General features: G+C 41.6%; 1 protein-coding gene across 2 annotated transcripts in view; it reads right to left on the bottom strand.

Moving 5' to 3' along the window:
- Positions 1-26,373, bottom strand: part of PDE4B (phosphodiesterase 4B) — a 439,551-nt gene that overhangs the window by 302,257 nt on the left and 110,921 nt on the right. Inside the window, exon 1 of one of the 2 annotated variants that reach the window (XM_069738209.1) lies at positions 2,636-3,337. The exons of the other annotated variant lie outside the window; for it this stretch is intronic. Coding sequence (XP_069594310.1) covers positions 2,636-2,874 — 239 coding nt within the window. The 5' untranslated portion in view covers positions 2,875-3,337. Of the gene's footprint in view, positions 1-2,635; positions 3,338-26,373 lie in introns of those variants that run through there. 2 annotated transcript variants of the gene reach the window in all.

Raw genomic sequence — 26,373 nt, 5'->3', positions numbered from 1 at the left:
CTTCACCTGCCCCTTTAAGATATAATAAGCTCCAGATACATTTGTGGGAATGTTGGGAATTGTTATTACTGGTAATGGAAACTCCTTAAAGGGCCATATACAAAAATATTGGGGTGCCAAAATCCCACCCTTATCCTACTCAAGGGCGTTGTTCTTAATAAATGAACATATTTTAACACCCTATAAGCCAAGTTCCAATATGTCACTAATTACAGAACTCTATGTGTCAGTACGTACAGTGAGCAGGAGGGACGTGTGTTTCATCTGGGGAATCCTTTGTGGCATATTTTTGGGGATACTATATACCATTTTCATTCTTCTAGGGATCCGCATGAAACCCTATGTGATTCTGTGTCATTTATCTGTGCATCCTATGTATCAGAATAATTTTTCTCAGAATCCTATAGGTCACTGGTACTTATCTTAGGATCCTATGTCTTTCTGTTGGGTATTCAATATATATTTCTTCTGGGGATGCAAGGTATTATAAGTAGTTCTTTTATGAATCCTATATGTCCTATATGTCACTATATTGTATGTCAGGTCTTAGGTGTCTATATATCATTCTCCTCATGATCCTATATGTCTCTGGTACTTATCTTAGGATCCCATGTCCTAATAGGTCTTTCTGTTGGGTATTCAATATATATTTCTTCTGATTATCATATGTGCCAGTGTAAAACTATTTATTGCTGCGTAATCTGTGCCAGTTACTTTCATCTTGCTTTCACCCATCGTTCATCCCTTGGACATGGAGGATTTCAGCTCTTTAAAGTCAGGTATAAAGCACGGATTAGCAATCCTTCCTCAGACTTTGATCAACCTCACTTGAGATCATAAATTATTCATATAGCATGTTTTGATCTTTTTCATCGATCCTGTCAAACCATTCAAGCACTTCTCCTTGTCTATAATCCCATTATATAATGACACTGATAGACCTTCAACAAGGGCATCTCTGAATACTGCACCAAGACTACCCATGATATTACCCCCTAAACTCCGCTGACAGACAGGGCTTTCCTCATATTGCACCTTCTAATTTCCCAGAGGGTTGATCCAGTATATGGGCCCACCTATATTTCGGCTGGGATGTCATATAAACTATATTATGCTCTAATAAAACCCACTAATTGCCCCATATCTGTACAGCCATAAGATCCTTATACGTAATACTGACCTAAAATGCATTGTATTGACTGTACTGTTAGATGGAAATCTCCAAGCAACCTCCCCGTTTTATGAAAACAATGACAACCCAAGTTCAAGGATCCCCAGCGATGTCATCTTAGAATACGTCAAAGGAATTCTGGTTTACCCTTTAAAGGCCTTCTTCATTTTAATGGTTCCTGGTTGCATATGACATTTCTATAGGAGATCTGCCGCCGATTAATGTCAGGTCTGTGACCAAATGAGACAATATGTGTCTTTTGCAAGCCCCAAACTGAAAGGGCTGTGATCATAGTAATGTTTACCACCTTCTCTGATCATATGTGATATGTCAGCATCACATTGAGTCAAACAAGCCATAGACTCTATAAATCATATACTGTACATCTGAGTTCTTACTATATCCTTTAAAACTCGCTCCCACCATTATGATACAGACATCAGACTAACCAGTCAGTGGCAATCCCTCCTAACCTGATCACAGGTTACACTTTAACCTTGACATAAGGTCATTCTCACTGAAGGTGGGAAATGTCTATTAGTCTAGGACTCCAGCTACGCCTGTCTTCAGCTACATTGTATCACGCACTCCTGTACATTATCAGCATCTTGCAGGCAGGATTGCCTCCCTGGTCCTCTGTGTCTGGCTGAAGGAGATAATGAGAGGACAAACATATTGACATTTGTTGAATTTCAGACTCCTCCCGAGTCGCCAGAGGAGTGAATCCACCCTTTACATTGTCATAGAGGTAACAATTAACTCTTAGCTTTCCTATTTGTTGTCATTACCGAATCCAGGCCCAAAATATTCATTACCATTTAATAGGTCATTATCACCAATCTTTTGTTAAAAAAAACAAAACTATATCAATTACTAATGAAAATAGCAAAGGCCTAATAACCCCCACAGACACTCTGCAAATAGTCACATACGTAATATCTAACGAATGATATTAATCAGGAGAATTGAACCAGTGTCACGTGAAAGACAATGGAATTCATTATCGCACCACCCAAATGGCCCAATTACGGATCATAAAAATAAAAAACAGCTTAAGAAGCTAAAAAGATCAATTTCAAGGAAACGCTACAATAATCTATAGTCATAGTGGTTCTGAATTTGTTAACGCTTTGTGGTTACATTGTTTGTGATAAATCTCACTGTCAGGGGCGTAGGTAGATGGGAAAAAAACTGGGCTTGTGCCTTGGGTGCTGGAAACCAACAAGCGACTTTGTCCAGGCAATGGTGGTGGTGATGAACCTCTGCCCTTGGGTTAAGGAAAACCCAGCTCTCTTTAAAGATAATGCCGTAGGTTTTCTTGCAGTCATATGCAAAAGTTCAAATGGCACACTACAATACCCGATACCAAACATGGCATTCCTACATATGTAGAGATGTGGCCTATATGTCCTAAAAAGTCTATAGGAGAACAAGCGCCCAATTATAACAATATAAACTACTTACCATGTGTGCGCTACCGTGAATCGTCGCCGCTGGCGGATGCTCTTATTGACCAGCAACTTTCTGAAAAAGCATGGAGAGTTCCTTGGAGAACTGCGCGGGGAGATTTTGGGGGATGTGGTTGTCCTTTTCCCAGAATGTCTGGGAAGTTCAAGCTCTAAGTGCATATGTTCCTTGAAAGTCTTGATGTAGACGTCGCTATCCGGAGTGGAGAGCTCGTTGGAAGATTCCTTAGATGTCATATCTTAGATGTTCACTCAGAAGCTCTGCCCTAGAAGCATAATACTCCCAAAGTAATTCTGGAGAGGGCTAAGGTGGCGGTGATGACAAGATGAATGGAAAGGCGCCAGTGGATAAGGAGGCAAAACAAGAATTTTGGGTACCAGAGGAAGAACAGAATGGACGTGGTTTTCCTTCTTCTTAAGTGTCAGGACCGTTCTGTTGTTATGAATGTGGATTGATTGCAAGCTACACACTGCCAGCTCCTGGATTCATTCAGATGAACGCGACCGTTCATGCAGTATTGATAGAAGTCCCTCATCCATCCTTGTTTATAAAGACGTTGACCTCAGAAAAAATAGAAGCAGCGATAAATCGCTAGAATTGTGAAACAGAAATAATAATTCTAAGCTCCTGTTAAACCACGTCCTTTAGAGCCATACGCTTCACTGGCAATATTCCTTGGATAGAAAATGCTCTTCATTCAGAATTCCTTACCGAGATGCTGAATCCAAACAACGCTGGCTCCACCTAATGCTCGCTTATTGGAGGACAGACCTCTGACAGCTCAGCTTCTTCTCGCTCGTCTTATGTGGGTTATGCTGGGAACTTTAGCACTAAGTGTATTATATTACCGCTGTTGTCTTTTAAAATAAAATAAAATAAAAACAATAGGCAATAGCAGTCATTGAATATGAGGTTTGCTGCTACTACATATTTAATACTAACAAATAATAATCAAGGAAGTAATGCATAGGAATAAATTATCAGAAATAATAATGAATAAATAAAATGAAATAATAATAAACACAATAAGTAAATGTTAATACAGAATAGGAAATAATAATACATAACGGTAAATAATAAATTCCAGAGTAATAATAAATATAAAAAAGCTCAAATTCCTTAAAACTTGATGTTAAAAGTGTTGTCCTATAAATATTTAGCACCTATAAACACATGAGAAACGATCAATGAATGAATGTTGGTGGTTCAGCTGCCGAGACTCCAATCAATCCCAGGACGGGTGTCAAAGGTGCCCTGTGTGTATGGAGCAGTAATAAGCATATATGACCCCCACTCATAGAAAGTGGCACTGAATGGAGTACTGGCATATGAGCACTATTGCTCCAGTCACACTGGAAACTGTAGAACCTGCAATCTTGTAATTAATGGTGGCCCCAGGGGTCAAACCCCCAAATTATATATTTTTTTAATTATCCTGTAGAAAGGTGATTTATGTTGTTTATAGAACAAACCATTTAAAGGAATGAACTGAAATACTGCTCATAAGTCACATGAGCTGCAATACCAGACATAACCCGTGGACTGTTGTGGAGCTGTTCGGGAAGAAGCAACCTTCCATAACAACTTTTATTGTTGCTTATTATCATGTTGACTCCAAAGAAAAGATTATTAATAGATCCAGGAGGAGTCATCCAATAGAGGTCGTAGAGACTTCTACAATGAAGGGGATGTCCAAGGAGGATGAAGCGCTTTTCAAATGTAGCACATCTGGAGATGCGCGAATTGTGGGGAATCTGTCTGCTGAAGCCCTGGATAAGGTAAAATCTACACCTGCGTATATGATACTATAGAGGCCAAATAAGTTGTTGGGTAAAAGTGTGAGAAGACCCCTTAGTGATGACCTCTACAATCTGGTGAAATAGGGAAGTTCTGAGCAGGTAACACCTACTGTATATTATAGATGTAAACAAATAATCACGGCCAGAAAGGCAAGCATTCTCCCAATGTAGGAGCTTCAGTGCATGAGCACATTACAGATTTCTGCTGGAATGCTGCATAGTATAGCATGCCAACTATAGCCTGTTATACTGCTACTAGATGGTGGCCTGATTCTAACGCATGGGTATTCTAGAACCTACATGTCCACGTAGTATATTGCATAGCTATTTAGTATATTGCACAGCCATTTAGTATATTGCACAGCCACGTAGTATATTGCACAGCCACGTAGTATAGAGCACAGCCCACGTAGTATATTGCACAGCCATGTAGTATATTGCACAGCCACATAGTATATTGCACAGCCATTTAGTATATTGCACAGCCATTTAGTATATTGCACAGCCCACGTAGTATATTGCACAGCCACGTAGTATATTGCCCAGCCACGTAGTATATTGCACAGCCATTTAGTATATTGCACAGCCACGTAGTATATTGCACAGCCACGTAGTATATTGCACAGCCACGTAGTATATAGCACAACCCACGTAGTATATTGCACAGCTATTTAGTATATTGCACAGCCATTTAGTATATTGCACAGCCATTTAGCATATTGCACAGCCATTTAGTATATTGCACAGCCATTTGGTATATTGAACTGCCACCTAGTATATTGAACAGCCACGTAGTATATTGCACAGCCACAGAGTATATAGCACAGCCCACGTAGTATATACCCACCTTCCGTCCGCAGCTGTCACCGCCGCATGTGCTGCGATGTTTCCTGGTGTCGCAGCCATCATCAATAACCGTGGCCGTCATCACTGACCACAGCCGCAAATTTAGTCCCCGGCTTTTGGCGGTGGTAGGCCTAACAGCGCCCATGGTCCCGGCCGGCTCCTCCTTCCTCACGGCGACTCTGCCCCCTTTGCAGCATTTCTGGCTGGGCCTGTACTGGCTGGCCACGACCCGCGGCTGGTAATTTAGTCCCCGGCTTTTTGGCGTGGTAGCCCCAACAGCGCCCATGTCCCGGCCGCCTCCGCTCTCCTCATGGCGACTCAGCCCCCTTTGCAGCGCTTCTGGCCGGGCCTGTACAGAGCGGGCGGGGACTCGCTCTGCATACTTCCTGGCCTCCCCTGCCCTTTTGTGTACTCCCACTAGCTGGCCGCGACCAATGAATATCCGCGACAGACAGACGGAAGTGACCCTTAGACAATGATATAGATAGATAGCAGTGCCTCTCTCTGTCTTTTTTTTCACTTGCTATAAATATGTAATTTTTTTTTTACATTGGGCTTTTGTTTTTCCTTTAGTTCCTGCATTTGTCAATCTTGAAATATATATTGCATGTATATAAATCTAGTCTTATTAGCCAAGAAGGAGTGACCAAATTCCCCAAATGTATACTTAAGATTCAGGACAAACATTTAGTTTAGCTGACAATTATTCCATCCCATTCCATCCTTTTCACACACACACAGAAAATATGAATGGGTTCTCAATAGAGAGAACGGTGAGTGGCTTATCTTCCCCGAGAACACAGGATCAGATGTGAAACTCAACATACCGACCCTTCTTTACACTAACACATTTGTAGGTCTCATACGACATTCAGCTTACATGACTATCTTGAAGGGATTGTTCACTTCTAGGACAACCCCTTCTTGATATAAATGTTTGGCCCTGATAAAATAAAAACGCTTATACTCACCTCCCGTTCCAGCGGTGTCGGCACTCGTGTTCCCGGGGCTCCTGTGCAGTTGTTGTGACACCCGAGTCCAGCGTCAAATCAGCGCTGGTGTCACGTCACCGCGTACGCATTGAAGATGAAGAGTAAGTCAGGGCTGCGGCTGATCTCTGACTTCCTCTTCATGTTCAATTCGTATGACGGCTGGGACTGTGACGCCAAATCTGAATGGGCACCGGGCTCACGTGTCACAACAACTGCACAGGAGCCCCAGGACCGCGAGTGCCGACTCTACTGGAAAGGCGCTGGCACAGGAGCGGAGTATAAGCTTTTTCATTTTATCGGCGCCAAATATTTAGATCAAAAAGGGGTTGTCCAAGTAGTGTACAACCCTTTTAAGACATTTTGTGCTTCTTATGTTAAGCCAGACAGACGGAATATGGAGATTTACTTGAAAATATACTCATTGATTCAACTGACTGCTCAGAATGATCTTTCATGAGTGGGTACATGACAATAAATTTTATTTCTGGCCATGATATGACTCGCATCCTTTATTTGCAGCAGTTTTCACCTCTGCAGATTCTATTTCTAACGGTCAGTTGTCTTTCAGCTATTGTGGGGGAAGATGTGTCCTACACACAGTAACATACAGACATGAGGGAATTCTGATCTCCCTGTCTCTATGTAGCACATGTTCAAACGACATAGCATGAAGGAAACTATGCAGCAGTACTGAGTAGTGTTGCTGTGATTCCAGCTCTGGTGTGAAATAAACACTTAATAGAAATCAGCATCATCATCTATATGTCCCTCTCTGCCTGTCACTCTGCTCCCCCACTGCTATCACACACTATAGAATTTTCTAAGCAGCTGTAATCTGATCTTTTAGTAAGCTGGTAATTATTCTTGTTTTTTGCAAGACAGGTTTTAGAACTTTTTCAGAATGAATGATGAGTTTAGGAGACAGGAAGGGGAGAGGATGTGACACAAAAGTGGAGTAAGAAGCATATCATTGTGATGACATGTGTTACAAGTTTCTTATAGTTCATTGTTCTAATGATTTATGGAAAGTTTGTAAAAAAACACATAAGAATATTTCTAATAATATTTACAATAGTTTTATTTTTCAACAATTCAGAAGTCTAGGACCCTAACAATAAATCACATCCTTTAAACTTAACCAGAAATGATTTAAACTTGAATAATTCATTTGCCTTTCTGGCCCCCGATACATAATTATGAATATACAGAGCAGAGGTCACTAAGGGTCTTAAACTTTCAAGTAATAGCTCTTTAGATAATGACACAGACAGTAGCTCCTTGAGTAATGATTACACAACTGAAATGCATAAAGGTACAAAGTTGCAGCTGTGAACATTGTACGTCCACTTCCTGCATGTAGTATTGTGAGAACAAGGTTTGTTGTTTTGTGGAAATTTTAGCAAACAATAACATGATCGGACTGACCCCACAGAGATGGATGATGGGAGTTCCCATGAAAAGTCCTGCTGGTAAATAAGACTGGATATTTCCATGGAATGTCTGTAAAAAAATATTTCACATTGTACTGCACTGTCTGACATACTGTACATTGACAATGGACATTAAAAAGAAATCAATTATACAAGTCATGGGTATCTGCCAGTAAACTATTATTTCTTATAATCTGGGCCGGCGTTAAGGTGGGAGAAAACTGGGCAATTGCCAAGAGCCCCCATGCTCTAAAGGGCCCCCCGTGTATACAGGCAGAAACTGCACTGACGTCGCAGGAGCCCAAATGGGCCAATAAACCACTATATTTTTTTTCTAAGAAGTAGTGCTGTCTTCATCTTTTTTGTACTATATTGAGGATCGGTCTATGCCTGGAAGGTCTGGCACCCATTTTTCACATACTGCTTGCTAGTACTGCTTTTCAACTTTTTTTTATATTTATATATATATATACACATATGTATAGTGTGTGTGTGCGTGTGTGTGTGTATGTGCTCTGTGTATTCATGTATTCATATGTGTATTTACATATGTGTGTGCTACATGTACATAAATGTGTGCGCTATGTGTATATACATATATGGAACGCCCGCCAGGGCCGTGGGGTACTCTGTACTAGGTCCAGTCGTTATTAAAGGGGTGGTCACGGTGGAGGCGACCCGGTCCGTGGCCCTGGGCGCCCAAGTAAAATGGACGGTATTAAAAGGGATTTGTAAAGCAATAAAAGTTTGTGATGCCACCTGTGGTACTCTGTCAAGGGCGACCAACCTGCTTAAAGGGGTCCTCTGGGGGTGATAGTACTGCAGCAAAGATGGTATTGCTTGCCACAGGTGAAGCGGGGTCCCCAGGGCTCCCGATGTGTTTGGGCAAGGATGGTGTGGTGCCGGAGATAAACGGAGGACAGAGGGTTACAGTCTCTTTACCTGGTTTACTGGTTGTAGTAAGCCACAGTCCAGGGTACCAGCAACAGGTGGTGATGTGGTCCGGTCAGCCTGGAGGCAATGCTGGATCGCTCTCCCAGGTGAGGTTTGTAAGCCTTCCTTCCAGCGATCTTTTGTGAGGTCCTTGCTGCCTGTGGCTCCCTTACAAGGTCCTCTGTCTCCTGTCCTGGGACAGTACCCGTATGGTGGGCAATGTGAGCCTTTTTACAGGGTCTCCATCACGACCCGGGCTCTCTGCATACTGCTGCACCTTCGGGTGTGGGTGTGGACCAACTACATAAAGTCTTCTGCCCTCCGGTTTTGCTGAGGGACGTGAAGTGTGACACAGCCTCGGGCTCCCGGTGCCTGGTTTTCTGCGCTTCAGCTCAGAGGGTGCCCAATCACAGTTCCCCTCCGAGCTCCTGACTTCTCCTTTGCTTCTCACCTCCAACACTTGCTATCACTGCAACCCTTCTGGTTCTCTTACGTCCTGGAACTGCAGCACCACACGTGGCTGCACGGCCCCAATCTGCTCACACTCTTCTCTCCTCCAACATCTGCTACCATCTACCCAACTCCTCCTCCAGACCAGAATATATCTCGGGAAGCTCCCCTGAATCCGGGTTTAGAGCTCCCCCTTCTGGCCTGGATTCAGAATGTGTTGCATGTAGATGTATTACCTGTTAAAGGGAATCCTCCCTGCCTCCAGGCATAACATCACCCTCCCCGAAAGGAAGGCAACATCACTGTAACCTGGGGTGTTATATGTATATTTTGTGAGATAGTGCTTACTGGGTGTGTTGGGGGGACACTCGCTTGGCACGGGATTAACGCACACAGGAGCGGTTTTCTCACATAAATCAGTCTATTTGGTTTATTCAGGTATCGTAAACCACATAACGTAAAGTTCATTTCATTACATCCCCGAACAGGACATGTCCACCAGTATGTTCATGTAGCAGATAAACTTCTCTGCCATGTATTACAACCCCCCTTGTCTGAGGTTACCTTCCAGGAGCTCCACTCTTCACGCTGACTCCTTGTCAGTCCTTTGGCAACACAGATGCTGTCCAAGGCTCTGTAGGTACATGGTCTCCACTCACAGGAGCTTCCAATACAGACAATCCAGGTCCACAGTCTCTCCACGTGCTCTTCAGGAAGTCTCCAATCACCGGGGAACTTCCAACACAGACCTAACCTCTCTCAGGACCTACAACACAGACCATTCAGGTCCAAACACTCTGAACCATGTGACCACACCATGGTCACATTATGTACCTGTAACCCCTCCCCTGGATGGGAGGTGTGTGTGGTTGGCCAGACCCGCCCGGCTCTCTGACCAACCCTGCAAGCCTTCCTTTACAACTATCCAAATACCTGTGGGACTACAGGTCCCAGAACAACAACATTACTTCAGGCTTTCAGCGCAGACTCCTTCTGCAACACATACCGGCCACTTACAATCATGCCGGCACAGTTTCATTATCACCATTACAGATACGCCTCCATGCGTATCCTGAGGAGCACATACAGAGCCTCCTGGTTGTAACAGGGGTCACTGCACCAGAGTATATATATATATATATATATATATATATTTTTTTTATATATATAGTGTGCATGTATGCGCTCTGTGTATGTACATGCCATTGTATGTGCTGTGTGTATGCTACATGTATATGTCACATAGTGTGTGTATGTGTGTGTAACGTATCATGTTTTTGTCACCTATAGTGTGTGACATATGGTGTATTTGTGTAGCATTCCCATTTATAAATTCCAGCAGAGCAAATGTGAGTTTATTTGTGCAAACAGGTCATAAATCACCCACTGAACAAGCTAAATGATGCTCATTCCTCATTCATTGGGTGATTGGATTGTTTATTTTGGAAGAAAAATCATTCTATTTGGCAGCACATCGCCTGGTGTAAAAAGGGGATGTGCTGCTGATAAAATGATATGTATGTGATATTTATTGGGATAGACAGATTTATTAGTCGTTGTTCTGTGGCCATCATTCTTCGTCAACACGTGTAAAGAGGCAGGTAAACAAGCAACAAAAAAACTGAAATATAGTCAATCTCATTTGTTCAACCTTCAGTAATAATGTCATTTAAATATACCATAATTGTTTTGTGTGATGGTGCAAGCATTTGGAGTCCTATTTTTGACTCAGGGCCCCTTTGTCTAAAACCGGCCCTGCTGATATAATCATAATCTGGTGCCTTATCAGTCCCTGAGCATAAATATAGATCAGAACCTGGTTGTTTGCATCTTAGGCACATACTTTGCAAGAAATCTCAGAACAGAATGATCACAAGCTTGCTGTCAGTGAACGGTAAAATTCAGGTTTACATTCAGATGCTGAACACCAGTCTTGAATAAGGCCAATTGATACAAGTGCAGCCCTTGTAACAAGACAGAGCTCTGATACACTGTAACAAACTGGACACCTTTCCTTGAGAAAGCTGCATGCGGAACGCGCGTCGGGATAGTGCTGGCAGAGCCCCATCAAGTCTGCTCTCCTTCCCCCTCACTATGGGTAAGCATTACAACCTATAAACCGGTCTCTTGTTTCCTCTTATGTCCATTGGGTCTTCATTTGGTGACTGGGTCCATGGGTTTAGTATATATGTTATACTGCTTGACATTTTGGATTGGTCTGGTGGATCTGTCTGTTAAGCTTCCTTTTTATCTTGTTACAATGCTTGTTAATTATGTTTAATGATTTTTTTCTAATAAACATTTTTGTTTTGAATTCATTGGTGGTTTATGGTTACTCCAGTTTTTCTTTGCTATGTATATGTAATTTGGGGTAGTCCACTCTTTGATGTTGTGGTACTATTATCATATAGGGGGACACTAGACTCTAGTCCCTGTTGTGGATTCTGTTTTTGGGCTCCCTATGGTGGTTACAGATGGTACTGGGTGACTTGTGTTTTCTGCGGTCTCTGGTGTCCACCTGTTCTATCAGGATATGGGAGTTTCCTATTTAACCTGGCTTTCTTGTCATTTCCTCGCCGGCTATCAATGTAATCAGTGTGTCTTGTTACCTCTGCTTCCTGCTTCTGTAATCTTCAGGACAAGCTAAGTTTTTGATTTTCCTGTTCCACGTTTTGCTTAATTTTTGTCTTAGTCCAGCTTGCAGATATGTGATTCCTTTTTGCTGGTTGCTCTAGTGGGCTGATATTACTCCTCATGTTCCATGAGTTGGCACATGAGTTCAAGTAATTTCAGGATGTTTTTTTGTAGGGTTTTTCGCTGACCGCGCAGTTCACTTTTGTATCCTCTGCTATCTAGCTTTAGCGGGCCTCATTTTGCTGAATCTGTTTTCATAACTATGTATGTGCTTTCCTCTCATTTCACCGTCATTACATGTGGGGGGCTGCTATTTCTGTGGGGTGTTTCTCTGGAGGCAAGAGAGGTCTGTGTTTCTTCTAATAGGGGAAGTTAGTCCTTCGGCTGGCGCGAGACGTCTAGGAATCATCGTAGGCACGTTCCCCGGCTACAGCTAGTTGTGTGTTTAGGTTCAGGATCGCGGTCAGCTCAGTTTCCATCACCCTAGAGCTTGTTTTGTTTTTTTGTGCTTGTCCTTTTGTGATTCCCTGCCATTAGGATCATGACAAGTCCCTTTCCCTGTGATGAATATGTGCTTTTGGGATATTTTCTTATTATTACTGTAACAAACTGTGCAGCAGTTTCAGAGTATGTGACCATGATCCAGAATGTCAGCGTTTTGGATGCAGCTCACCTGTGTTACATCCCAAAACACTGTGTTCTAGGTTAGAAGCACAGTGGATGGGATTTATAGAAATCCTATGCCCTCCGTGCTTCTATGCATCACTGAATAAATTCACCTGTGGAGGGGGTTTACGAGCCACAGCATGTCAATTATCTACAGCGGAGATACTAGTCTATGCTGCGCAGTCTCACCCATAGCCATTCATTAGATGCGGTAAATCCGCACAGCTGCGCTCTGAGCAATTGCTACTGCGATGCTCACCAGGGCCGTGGGGTACTTGGAACCGGGTCAGACAGTTCTTTGGGGAAGTTACGGGGCCGTGATCCGACTCTGTGGCCATGGGCGGGCAATAAAAATGCAAGGGGAAAAGTTATACGAGATTGATTTGTGACGCCACCCGTGGTGTTCAGCAAGGGATGGCCGACGCTGCTGTCCAGGTCCACTGTGGCCGATGGTACAGATCCCTACGGGTAGAGTGGGGCCTTAGGGCAGATTTAACAGTCGGGTCAGGTGGTGCTGAACGTTGGGGTGAACAGAATAAGCAAGGGACGCAGAAAAGTGCAGTTTTCTTTACCTCTACTTCTTGGTAGATGAACATGCAGTCCGGGGTACCAGTTACAGATGACAGCAGGAGTCCGGCTAGCCTGGAAGAATTCAGCTGGTCCACCTTGCCAGGTGGGGTTGGAAGCAGGGTGGATAAAAATCAATGTTTTTTTTTTTAAATAAAAAAAAAAAAAAAATCGGATTTTTTTTATTTAAATCGGATTTTTTTTATTTAAATCGGATTTTTTTCAATAAACTGCTTTTTGAGGAAAATATTTTACCATCCAAAGGTTCTTCCATCATGAGATAAAGCTGAGTTGTTTAACTCAGTAGAATAAAGGCTGTATATGTGTAACATTCACAATGCCATGCTCTTCCAGAGGTTTCTGTAGGATTAGTGGGCAGTTTCTCTCCTATATTATCACAGACGCTCGCTTTACTTACGCAGTTCTCAAAACTGAATTTGACTCCGCAGAGGTCCCAGCCTCTTCTTCACGGCAAAAATGTTACAACATGAACAGAGTTGAGAAAAAGACCTTAATCCTATTGTTCTACAAACCTATTAATACAGAATCAACCCCTTCAGTGCCAAGTCCAAGAAGTTAGACAATATGTTTCTGATTGTTTGGAGTGGAATAGATCTGCACAACACAAGAAGAATGTGAATCTAAGTGTGAGGAGGAGGAAGGGCAAACAGACAAGAAAATGAAAGTGAAACTTTGAGCACAATACTGCAGCATAGCCACAGACAGACAAGTCTGGATCTGTTTGTGTGTACGATCTGAGGTTTATTACACTCTTTCCTTATAATGGCAGCAGGCCGTAAAAGAGACCCAGTTTGGGAATATTTTAACCCTTATCCGGCTGAATAGGTACAATTGTAACTATTCCGTTTTAAAATTGCAATAACTTTTTTTTGAAAAGACGTAGAGGGCTGAAATTTCGTGACATCTCTACATTTTTGGTCCAGAATATATTGGCCAAATTTCAATAAAATATCTCCACCCGCTTCCGAGATAAGGGGTCGAGATCTTTTTGCATCCATAACAAGCTGCATAGGTACAAATGTACCTCATATATTTTGAATGAAGATAATGCAAGGGAAAAAGCATAAATTTTTTTTTAATGATAATGCTATTTAACTATTATAAACAAGTAAAAAACTGTTCATTTACATTATAAAAGAAAATGTAAGAAACTTTTTTTTATTGATTTTCTTTGCAAGTAATGCATGTTGGCTTTGCTACAGAGTGTTCATCGCAAATGGGTTTCACACAAACCACACAAGACTTTCTAGTCTTGCGTTGTTTTCGCCTCAGGTCTCTGCAGACATAGCAACTACCAACAACAGGGGAGGGTCCACGACTACCATGAGGTATTTTGGGGCCAGCTGCTGGCTGCGATGCTACCACAATGCATCGTCCAAGCACCATTTCTACTGCACCTCGAAGAAAATGGTTTCTCATTATCATTTTGTTTGTACTACGATCTTCAATTGCAATCATACACAGCTGATTTGCGAGATCTTTCAGGAACTTTCTTCGTTGATCCTTTGCCCTGAAGCTTGGATTGTGTTCTCTGTAGATGATGTAGGATGCTAACCCACTGACATCAATCATATTGTAGAAAAATGCCAAAGTCCATCGTGATGTTCGTCGTTTCACAGTGTACTCTCCCAACATTTTATCCATAACATCACTGCCACCTTTTGTTATGTTGTAGTATTTTATTATCTCTGGCTTGGCTGCTAGTGTCTCTTCAACTTCTCCCGTCATGTGCATAGATGATAGAAGCACGACTGATTTGTTCTTCTTTGGTACATATGAACAGACTGTTGCATCATGATTGTAGGCAAAATTTGTCGAGTATACAGGCCTTTCTTTGGCAGGCTGCATGTTGTTAGGTAGGAACCTTTTGTTTTTTCTCACTGTACCAACTAGTGTCATGTTCCAGGAGTTCAATACCTTAGCTAGTTCCATGGTTGTAAAGAAGTTATCGGTGGTGACATTTCTTCCAGAGCCTTTATACGAGCTCACTAGGTCCAATACTGTTCGTTCTCCAATGTTTACTTGTCGAGGACCATCAGTTGGTTTCCCAGTGTAGAGCTGACCTTGTAAAGGGTAGGCATTTGATGAGTCACAAGCCCAGAAAATCTTTATGCCATATTTAGCTGGTTTTGAAGGTATATACTGGGTAAATTTAGTATGACCTCTAAATGGAAATAATTGCTCGTCGACGGTGATACAATGATATGGCTTGTAGGCTCTCTCCAGATTACTGTTCAGCATTGTCCAGATGTCCCGTATTGGTGCAGCTTTATCTGTTTGCACACGTTCTGCACGTGTATTTTCGTTGTCAAACCTGATAAATCTGAGTATCATCTTGAAGCGGTCACGAGACATGGCTGCACGTATAAGAGGCAGAGCAGCAACATTCCACATTTCCTCCAGATTCTCTTTGTTGGCTCTGTGCACACCAGCAGCAATCAGTATGCCCAAAAATGCATGAAGTTCAGTTTCAGTAAATTGCTTGAATGTTTTTTGTGGTGGCCGTTTGGAAGAATCAGGAAAACGTTGTACCAGTTCGTTGTTGTAAGCATCACAAACTCTCTTGGCCTTTCGATTCGTTTCCCGTAATATGATGTCACACATCTCGGGAGTCATGATGGACTTGAATAGCTCTTTTGCTGTATATAGGTTGCTGATTGCTGCAGGGCCACCTCTTTGTCGTAGGACATTACGAGATTTTGTTTGTGCATTTGGCAGTGGATTACTGCACCATTGAGTTTCATCCTTAGCAGTCCAAATGTCGCCTGCACTTTGAGGCACAGAATCATCCTCAACACTTTCGTCTGATTCGTATTCATTTTCATGCTCTATGACCATTTCTTGTTCAATGTCTGAATCTTCTTCAGTAACATCCACTTGTGGTACATAGTTTTCATCATCAGATGGAACATATGGTTCATCCTCATGCTCAGAATCAGATTCTTCTAGCATTCGCATTATTTCGTCAGACGTAAATCTGTAAATATGAAAAAATGTAAAATAAATAATTTTCCGAAATACTACATTATTGGCTTTTCACAAAATTATACTAACCTGCAAACACGTTTTCTTGGATTATGGCGGAAACTAGATCCAGCATTACTATCACTCATGATGACTTGCTAGATGAATTTTGGCTTCGTATTTTGTGCTGAATATAAATAAAACATCGTAAAACAATATGTAGATACTAATTATTATCCATTTTTCGTATAAAAATTATACCTATAGTGATAAGTTTCATACAAAATATATGTAAGCCAAGTCCAGGCTGAAAGACAATTTGACTGTTCTGTCCCCACATAATGAGAATAAAGGTATAACTGGCTGTTAGATGCTGTGAGACTTTCCTACCTTCGTTTCCAAGAAATTGAAGACTTCACAAGCCTAGAAATGTGTGCTCACAGCAATGAGATGAACAGCAAAATGGCTAATGAGAGGAGGGAGGCAGGAAGACAAGTAGAAGCCACTCCCAGTTTGAATTAACTTAATTGACAGCAACATAAGTGACCAGTAACAACACTGAACAATAGATATCAGCATAACATTTGTAGCTGAATGAACTTTAGTTTCTGAAACCAAGTAAAGTCTTCCCACAGTGGAGGTATATGTGAAGGTACAATTGTACCTATGCAGCCTGTTAAGGTTGTAAAATTATGCAGCCTGACAAGGGTTAATGAAGCTCCTTCGCCTATCGGTAAGGCAGGCATGCGTGCAAAATGCAAACGATGCAACAAAGAGATGCAAGGCCTGGTGGCGCGAATGAGGCAACATCATGAGAAGTGCGGTGATGAACATGACTCATCTTCATCACCGCACTTCTCATGATGTTGCCTCATTCGCGCCACCAGGCCTTGCATCTCTTTGTTGCATCGTTTGCATTTTGCACGCATGCCTGCCTTACCGATAGGCGAAGGAGCTTCATTAAAATATTCCCAAACTGGGTCTCTTTTACGGCCTGCTGCCATTATAAGGAAAGAATGTAATAAACCTCAGATCGTACACACAAACAGATCCAGACTTGTCTGTCTGTGGCTATGCTGCAGTATTGTGCTCAAAGTTTCACTTTCATTTTCTTGTCTGCTTGCCCTTTCTCCTCCTCACACTTAGATTCACATTCTTCTTGTGTTGTGCAGATCTATTCCACTCCAAACAATCAGAAACATATTGTCTAACTTCTTGGACTTGGCACTGAAGGGGTTGATTCTGTATTCATAGGTTTGTAGAACAATAGGATTAAGGTCTTTTTCTCAACTCCGTTTATGTTGTAACATTCTTGCCGTGATTTAAATCAAGCCTTACTGACTAGTGATTTAAATCGTGATTTAAATCGTGATTTAAATCAGTTAGATTTAAATCAAATCCACCCTGGTTGGAAGCCTTCCTGCTGTGCTCTATTTTCCGGTCCCTGCTGCCTAGCTGTGGCCCTCTCTTGCGTCTTGGCTTCGACTTGTATGGCAGACAGCGCGAGCCTATCATGGGCACTGCCTGTTCACTAGCAGCCCCAGGCTCATGGTCTGCTGTGGTGCCTCCGGGTGTTCGATGTGGCCAGGAAGCTTGCAATCCCCCTATCCTCCAGATTCGGCTGTCAGGGCATACAGCACCCGCACAGCCAAGGACTCTGGCGTCCTGCTTGTCAGCGCTTTGCTCTGGGGTCAGCTCTGACGCAGCTGCAATTCCCCAGAGCCCTTGTCTTCGCTCCTCTCTCTCTTACTAACCAGAGAGAGCAGCTCCCCTGAAGTCGGGTCTAGAGCTCCCTCCTCTGGCCTGAAGCTGGAAATGTGTTGCATGCTGTGTATTACCTGGCTTGGGGACCTCTTCCTGCTTCCAGGAATGACATCACCCTTCAGAGGGAGGCGATGTCACCATGGCAACCGGACTCTGGGGTGCCAAACTACCTGTTCACATTCAAGTAAACTGAAGTGAATAGTTTGCTGAATTGCCAGTGTTCAGGGCCCCCTTTATTCTTATGAATGGTGGAGGTCATAGAAATCAGGCAACCAAAAAATGGGGCAATATACTAGATAGCCTGCGTCAATACAAGTTGCAAATATTATCAGAGGAAAGCAGTGGAGCCATTCCCCAAGACGACCCATGAAAGCCAAACTAGCAAGTGATGTCTTTGAAGTACTGACCCCTCAACTGGCAGTCAGGAAAAATGGCTTGTACTCTAAAATCCTGTTAAATATTCACAATTGGAGTAAGTGCATTTATTTTACAATTTAGATTTTGTGTTCAGCCCTTCTTAATTCCATCTAATGGTTCTTCAAAGCTTGATTTTTCAGCAAGGGTCCTACGGATTACTACAAGGCTGGTATAATTTTATGGTTCTTCTAGGATCATAAAATCGTACTGACAAGTTGCTTTTAATATAATGCTCATACCACACTATGGATCATATGTACCATAATATTCTCCACTGAATGCATAACTGCACAATGCTTATAGCGGAGAATATGTAGTTGTATGGATGCAAATATGGCGGTGTATTAAGTGCATATTGTTTAGAATTATGGAACTGTAAAGAAGACTTCTTTGTGTCAGCAGACAGGTTGCATGGATATGGAATGCCAAGTTAATTAGGCCTTTAGTATTACCTTAGTTATTAACTATATACATATCCACAATGAAGCAGAATTAGCTCAATTGGAGAATAATAATAATAATAATAATATGATGATGATGATGATGATGATTCCAAACATTTCCAGGCAATATATGGATGCAGGGGAATAGGTTTTAAATAGCAGTATTAGAAAAAGGAAAATTAAGCAATCTATATGGCATTGTACTAAAAAAAAAAGATCTAATATTACCTGTCTTTATGGGAAAAAAATATGTCTTATAAAGCCATGGTAAAATGCAGCGCTTGCGATATAGAAGCTAATTCAAGCCTTGTGTGTGAATGTTTTCACCCTAAATTAAACTGAGGGGCCCCATAATGTCACTTGGCAAACTCTAGAGCATAGTTTCAGTCTACAAGGCTCCATCTTTATGGTTTCATCTAAAAGTTCAACTGCCTCCACTGCCAAAATAAAAAAAAAAAAACTCAATAAAGTTGCATTATAAAAAGCACCCTGCTCGTCCCTGCAGACAAACATTGAGTTTGGGGCTCAAGTAATAAACATTCACCATTTGGAAATGATTGATGCTCTGTGTAACGTCAACCTGCAAAAATAGAAACCAGCTGAACGGAAAATGAACCATAAAAAGTTTATCCCTGCAGGACGGTGAGGCTCGAAAACTCTACACACTGAACTATTCAATGGCTCCTTATAAAGCTAAGTCTGGGTTGGTAGTGTTACTAAAATGTGGTAGTGTTAGCTGCTATGGTTTACATAGGCCGATCAATTGAAAGAAGAGTCCCCAAAACATCAGCAAACACAGTGACTGCATCTTTTTTTTTTCCTTTTTTTTTTTGGATTCAGCCAATATCCTACAGATTGGATCTTTGCAAAACTTCATCCCTTCTCCTAGTTTGTGATTGGTTCCTGCATTGAAAAAAATAACACTCTTTATTCCTGGCTTGAAAGAGTGAGATGTGCTGCGGAAACATAATGATTCCCTTATCAAACCCCATGTACCTTGTGCCAACCACAACGTGTGAGATCTGCTAAGTTAAATTGGCCAAAATTTCACCGCTTTCATTATGTGTTTTTATCACTGGGAGGGAATTTAAAAATGTTTAAATAGAAATCTGCTAATTATAAACAGTCATTCATTGTGCTACATTTAGAAAACAGTTGCACAGCGCAATTATAAGTGTATGTGCACCCGTAAGTGGGATGTCTGCGGATTTTTCTGCACCTGTTATTGTAAATCCGCAGGTAAACCACACTGCGGATTGCCTGCGGATTTACTGCGGATTTTTTTCGCAGCACGTGCACTGCAGATTTTGTTTTCCATAGGTTTACATGGTACTGTAAACTCATGGAAAACCGCTGCGGATCCGCAGCAAAATCCGCAGCGTGTGCACATAGCCTAAGCCACTACGAACAAATATCTAATTTATATAAATATTTAATTTATATATAACAGTACCCATATTGGGTAATCATATCTAAAAATTATGGACATGTGCAGAAGCGGGGAATAGTGGTGCAAAAACAACATAAATATGGCTTGTATTAAAGGGTTGTCCAGTAGCGGTCAACGCCTTCTTAAACACTAAAGTACCCCATGTAAAATAAAAAGCAAAAACATATACTCTCCTCCCAGACTCTCCATCACCATTAAGTCATGTGAGCTCCATCAGACACAGCACCAATATCACTGGAACAGCGCTGGTTTGGGAGGGGAGTATACATTTTGTTTTTAAATTTTGCATAGCACGCATTAGTGTTTAAGAATGGGATGTCCAAAAAAGGCAGAAAAGGGTGCAAATACTTCAAAGCACCGGCATAAGACAAATTATAAATTCTCCTCTTTTTGCACCTCAGTTGACATTTTGGTGCAAAATAGTGAAATAACTTAAAACAACTAATTTGTCGTGCAAAGTTAAACAATTGTCTAAAGATGGAACAAATATACTCGCAGAGGTCCCCAACTCCAGTCCTCAAGGCCCACCAACAGGTCATGTTTTCAGGATTTCCTTTGCATTGCACAGGTGATGCAATTATTACCTGGGCAAGACTAAGGAAATCCTGAAAACATTACCTGTTGGTGGGCCTTGAGGACTGGAGTTGGGGACCTCTGAAATATAGCATCCAGCATGAGCCACTTTGCTACATTTGCCATATTGTTAGACTGTCGCTTACGCGGTCTATACACTAGACAGGATTAGTAAGTAAATCTGCCCCATTGTCTGACCCTCAGTGCACAATTCTGGAGCTCTACATACAGCTCTCAGCAGGAAGCTTTCATTACTGACCTTTACCAGACATGGAGCATCTGCTTCATTTTCTCTGACTTCTCTGAGAGATTTGCTTATCTTACAGCTGACATTTTTTCATGGCATAACGGTTGCATCCCATAGATGAGCTGCTACACACTATTTGAAGATCCCTTCATATCTACTGCTGTTTTTTTGGACGGGTACCAAATATCAATCCAATGCCTTAGTCAATACTCAGCGCAGACAGCGTGCAACTAACAGGTTAGGATTAAATGCTTCCAAAATTAATTGCAACATTTTTTGTCACCAAGTCTTAAATGTATCTATGCCCTAATGGCAGGGAGACCGTTGCCAATTTATGAGCTAAGCCGCTTTTCACTCCTTTGGTTGCTGAGCCTTGGGGCATATAATGCCTCATTTTGCAAATTTATAGGTTACAAAATTGTATTTTCCACCATTAGACAATGAGGGTTCAGACGGAAAAAAAAAGAAAATAGAGCAGCAAATTTGATTTATATATTAGATCTTAACTGTCAAGTCATCTACCAGTCCATATCTATGCGAAAGACAGAACGTCAAGTGCTATTAGTGTAGATTTATTCTGACAAGAGAATGCATTACTTTCACAGAAATAAGGATGTGTCTAGACATTTTGCTCACTTAGAATACAATGACAGCACCCCCAATCCTTCCCCTATAATTGTGATCATATAAAGAAGCAGCAACATTTGTATTATAATAACGTATTATATTCTGCGCTGTGCACAATTGGAACGTACAAATAACATGTAAACTTCTAATAATGAAGACATAGACAATCTTAATATATACTTACCTTGTAATATCTTCACATCCTGTTCCTTCCAGATGTGTCCGGATTCCAGAATTCCAAGCTGCAGAAGTTCACCGACCTCCATTTTGGGACACCCAAGTGATGGGTGCTCAATATGGAAACTGCTGGTGGTACCAGCCTCTTGCGCGGTACCACCAGCGGAACACCATCACACCACACACACTGTATATGCTGTACGCACCACATAAACACACTGTATACGCCGTACACAGCCTCTTGCGTGGTACCACCAGCGGAACACCGTCGCGAACATGCCGCCGCTGGGATTAGCTGAATGATTCACTGACTGCCGTCATCTTTGTACAGGAGGAGCGCATGCACAGTTTTAATGTGACCGCCGCTATCTGTCTGCACAAAGATGGAGGCGGTTCAGTTTACTGCGCCTGGGTGGAATTCCGCGCAGGTGCAGTGAATCATTTGGTTGATCCCGGCAGTGGATGCGTGACGTGACATGAGGGAAGAAGACAGCACAGTGGTGGAGAGAGAGAGAGCAGACAAAGGGGAGAGCACATGGGGTACACAGATCAAAGAAGAGATGACATGATAGGAGAAGACAGCAGATGGTGAGAGAGAAAACGCACAGGGATGAGAGAGACAGAGCACAGGGGGACAGAAAATGAGGGGAGAACACAGCACAGGAAGGAGAGAGACAGCAGACAAGGGGGATAGCACATGGGGTAGACAGGTCAAAGAGAGCACAGACGGGAGAAGTCAGCACATGAGGATAGAGTGAGTGGATAGGTGGGTGAGCACATGGGGGGGAATGCTGCAAAGCCTGCCCCCATCGTGACATTACCGCCCTCCCGATGCGATAGCATCGGCCCTCCATCTAGTAGATATATAAAACCACAGTAATAAATACAGTACACCTGCGCTAACTCACTATACATGGATTTGTATCCCAGATCCCAGCTGCACCAGATCCATTTTACTGCCTTTCAAACTGCTATACTAAGCGGAGATATAATGGAGAAAGTGTCTGGTTTGGCTTCATATCCTAAGCCATGTGGCAAGGCTCATTAAAGGCAACCTGTCACCAGGTTTTTGTTACCCCATCTGAGAGCAGCACAATGTAGAGACAGAGAGCACCCCCCATTCTATGACTGCTCACATAAAACCAGCCCACGTATGCAGCGATCTTTAACTCTCCCAACACTTAGTGTGCTGGAGAAAAAATATCCTGGTTCCATACCACTGATGCCAACATGCGCAGTGACACATATCTCCCTGTCACAATGTACATTGTCTATTTTTTTGTGGTTTTAAGCTAGTTTTTGATTTTTATTCAAAATTCTTTTGATTTGTACTTTTTCAAATAACTATTTACGTATTTATATTTGTCGTTTTTATATTCTCCAATGTGGGCGTACTTTTGGCTTTCCAGATGATTGAGGCTGATTCATCAATTGTGACTTAAAAAAATTCACAAAATGTACTCCATTCCCCCTGACTAATTTTATGTATAATGTACTTAGATTTTTTTTTTTTTTTCACACAATTTTACAATATTTTTAGTGGACCATTGGATTTATGGCTTAAATAAATGCAATAAAGGCAAAGACAAGAGTACAGAACATTTTTTAATTTGCGCAAAATTTAGGAACCACGTTCATTATTTTGACAAATTTGGCTCGAAAACATCAATGTATCCCACAATAAAAAAAAAAGGAAAATGACAAACTCCCCACACACAAAAATGAGGATTCGAGGCACTTTGTCTATCAATTCCTTACCACTTTATAGAGCTATGCTTGCTGTCAGTGAAACGTACTGGCGTCCATTCTGAAATTCTGTACATGGCTAAGACTATGTTCACTCCTGGATTCACAAATTCTGTTTGCTCTCTTTTTAGGAACTAGATGAAATCCATAATAATAAATGAGTCCTCTCTGATTTTGTTTGTAACAGTTAGGCAACTGATCTGTTTTGGACATACATTCAATTTGTTTCCTCCTGAAAAGGAAACAGACAAGCTGCCCAAACACAGGTGTGTACATCACCTAATACAGCTGAATATTTGTTGCATTTGTCTGCAGCACCAAGCTCTTTTATCCTGAATCTTTGCTACAATGTATCAGGGCTATGTTCACATTGGCATTCTGGACCATGTTTTTGTAAGAATAATGATAGGAAAAGTGTTCCTGAACTTATCGGTTTGGTTGTCTTCATGGCCATTGGTACATTTTTATAAAGACAAGAATTGCTTAATTTTCGGTCTTCGATTTTGATAAATCTCTCTAAAAGTAGCTGGTCATAACTCCTTCCTCCTCATGTAACTTACCCACTGTTCTTGCCAAAATGTGGTTTTCTTTTGTTTTACAAAAGTGGCGCAAGTGACATAGTAACATAGCATAGTAACATAGCTAGTAAGGCTGAAAAAAGACATTTGTCCATCCAGTTCAGCCTATATTCCATCATAATAAATCCCCAGATCTACGTCCTTCTACAGAACCTAATAATTGTAGGTGGGTTAATAAGTTTGTCTCATAGAAGTTTGTTACCTGCTGTAGCTACTAGGGATAGCTCATTACATAAAAGTTAATACAGCTCCCATTAAAAGTATGTAAGAATTCAATGGAACTGTCCCGACTTGAGCAAACACACTGTCTCGGCAAGTCAGAGCTTTGTCCTGACTTCCACTCACTTTTCTCAGTGTGAAGTTTAGCCTCGGTGTGTCTTATTCACTTACATAAAATAAATAATTATTTTATTTGTGGTCTGGTCTACCCAGTAATCAAACTCACAACCTCCATCATTTTAGGCAGCAGGTAAAGCTATATGCCACAGCCTATACTGACAAGAATGGAAGGATTTTGTATACTTCAAGCTGCACTGCAAGCTCTGAAATCACAGCCAGATTTCACTGTTATGTAGAGATATATCTGTATATAGCAGTGTATTTCTATGTACCTGTATTGTAGAGGTAAAGAAACAATCCTGGATTTGGATCTACTGCCTGCAATATTGGGCATCTGCTGAATGACCCTCACTGCCACCACCCCCTCCGATATCTCCTCCTGCCATAGTAGAAGTGGTAAATGCATGTGGCTTGGGGCACGGCCAAAATATTTCCAAAGCGCCTAGCGCACTGCCTGTTTTGTAACTCTTTTTATTCTGTAAAGGTTGTAAAGTATGCATTAGGAAATTTATTTGCACAGAATTTAGGACTTAAAAATTAGCTAAGAGTGAAGATGGGATGTAGTAACATACAGCAATAATTTTAACGTGCAGATCACAGGGAAATCTGGTTTATCAAACTAAATACAAACACTCACCATTGCTATAGGTTGTTTATTTATCTTGGAGTCAATTCTAAGTTTTGCTACAGTATGTGGCCCTGTAATTTCTGTGTATACCCCTGGTTAGAGCAACAGGAAAACAAGGCGGAAACCGTCATCTCTGCAGATAGAAAAGATACCTACGTATCTTGGGCCAGATAAGTCAGAAGACGGCATGCATAGTAACTACATAATAAGCTGCTCTGACGTCTTGCAGTCTGCATCGCTCCTTCCTTGCTGGATAAGTGGTGATACGTGTGAGGAGCAATCTGAGCTTTTCACCAAGAAGCTTGTGTAAAGGTCAAAGTAGAATGCAGAGACTATGTCATGGGAGCATGAGGATGGAAATAGATTTAATGGGGAATAATTGAACCAAGTGTGGAAATTTCAAGATGATGCAAAATATATTATATGAATCCTGCCCCAAGTCTCACTGCTGTCAGTAATGTTCCCACATCTAACATTCACAGGAAATGCGCCACAGCCCGGTCCTTTATGTACCAGAAAAATATTGAAATAATGAGCTGGAATAGTGTTAAAACTTGCATTATGTTTTTTGTTCTTCAAGAAAATTAGACATTGACAGGATCTTAAAACATCAGGGAGATAAGCCCCAAGACATATGTGCCCCCATATATACATACATACATATATGGTTATCATATAGCCACAGTAGCGTGACTAAACCATTACAGATTACCATCATACGGTGATTAAACATTACCTACATTCTGTTACTGAATAAAATAAGAAGGAGAAGGCAGGGCCCGCAGGAGGATTCCCCGATTATCTGATGGGCCAGTCCAACCCTGGTAAAAATGCCCTTTTTCGTCTTTCAACATTATTAATGTCCCCCTCTCTGCTCCTTAGAAAGTAGTAATGTCCCTATATGCTCTTTAGAAAGTTATTTCACCCCATAGACAGTAATAATTAATGCCTACGTGAAAGTAATAATTCCCGTATGTCTCTTTGAAGGGAACCTGTCAAGATTGCCTTGCGCAGGCGTGTACTATGGAGGACAGAGAATGAACTTCAATCCAATATTGCAGCCAGTGGGTAAGGAAAGGGTGAATCAAACACCTGAAAACTCCTCCCATATGACCGAAAACCGATCCCGCCAAATTCAGGTTCCCTTTAAGGTAAAAATACCTCCTATATGCCTCAATACAAAGTAAAAATACTTAAAACAGTTATTATGCTCCACACACAAATACAAATTACACTTTTGTATCCCTCCAAAAATATGAACTTCATATTAGCCTAACAGAGAACCCCAGTGCAGAGACTGAGGCATCTACTGGCCTGCACAATTGCCATTGTGAAGCAAGTGGCATGTTTTCTAAAATTCCCTAAAAATCAGAAAATGGCTGGACAGGAAGCCTTCGATTTCCTTTTCTACCTTAGGTTTCCACCATATTGGTTCCTTGCTGAC

This window comes from Ranitomeya imitator, chromosome 8 (genome assembly GCF_032444005.1).
Source record: "Ranitomeya imitator isolate aRanImi1 chromosome 8, aRanImi1.pri, whole genome shotgun sequence".
Classification (NCBI taxonomy): domain Eukaryota; kingdom Metazoa; phylum Chordata; class Amphibia; order Anura; family Dendrobatidae; genus Ranitomeya; species Ranitomeya imitator.
This window is presented reverse-complemented; position numbering and strand designations above follow the sequence as displayed.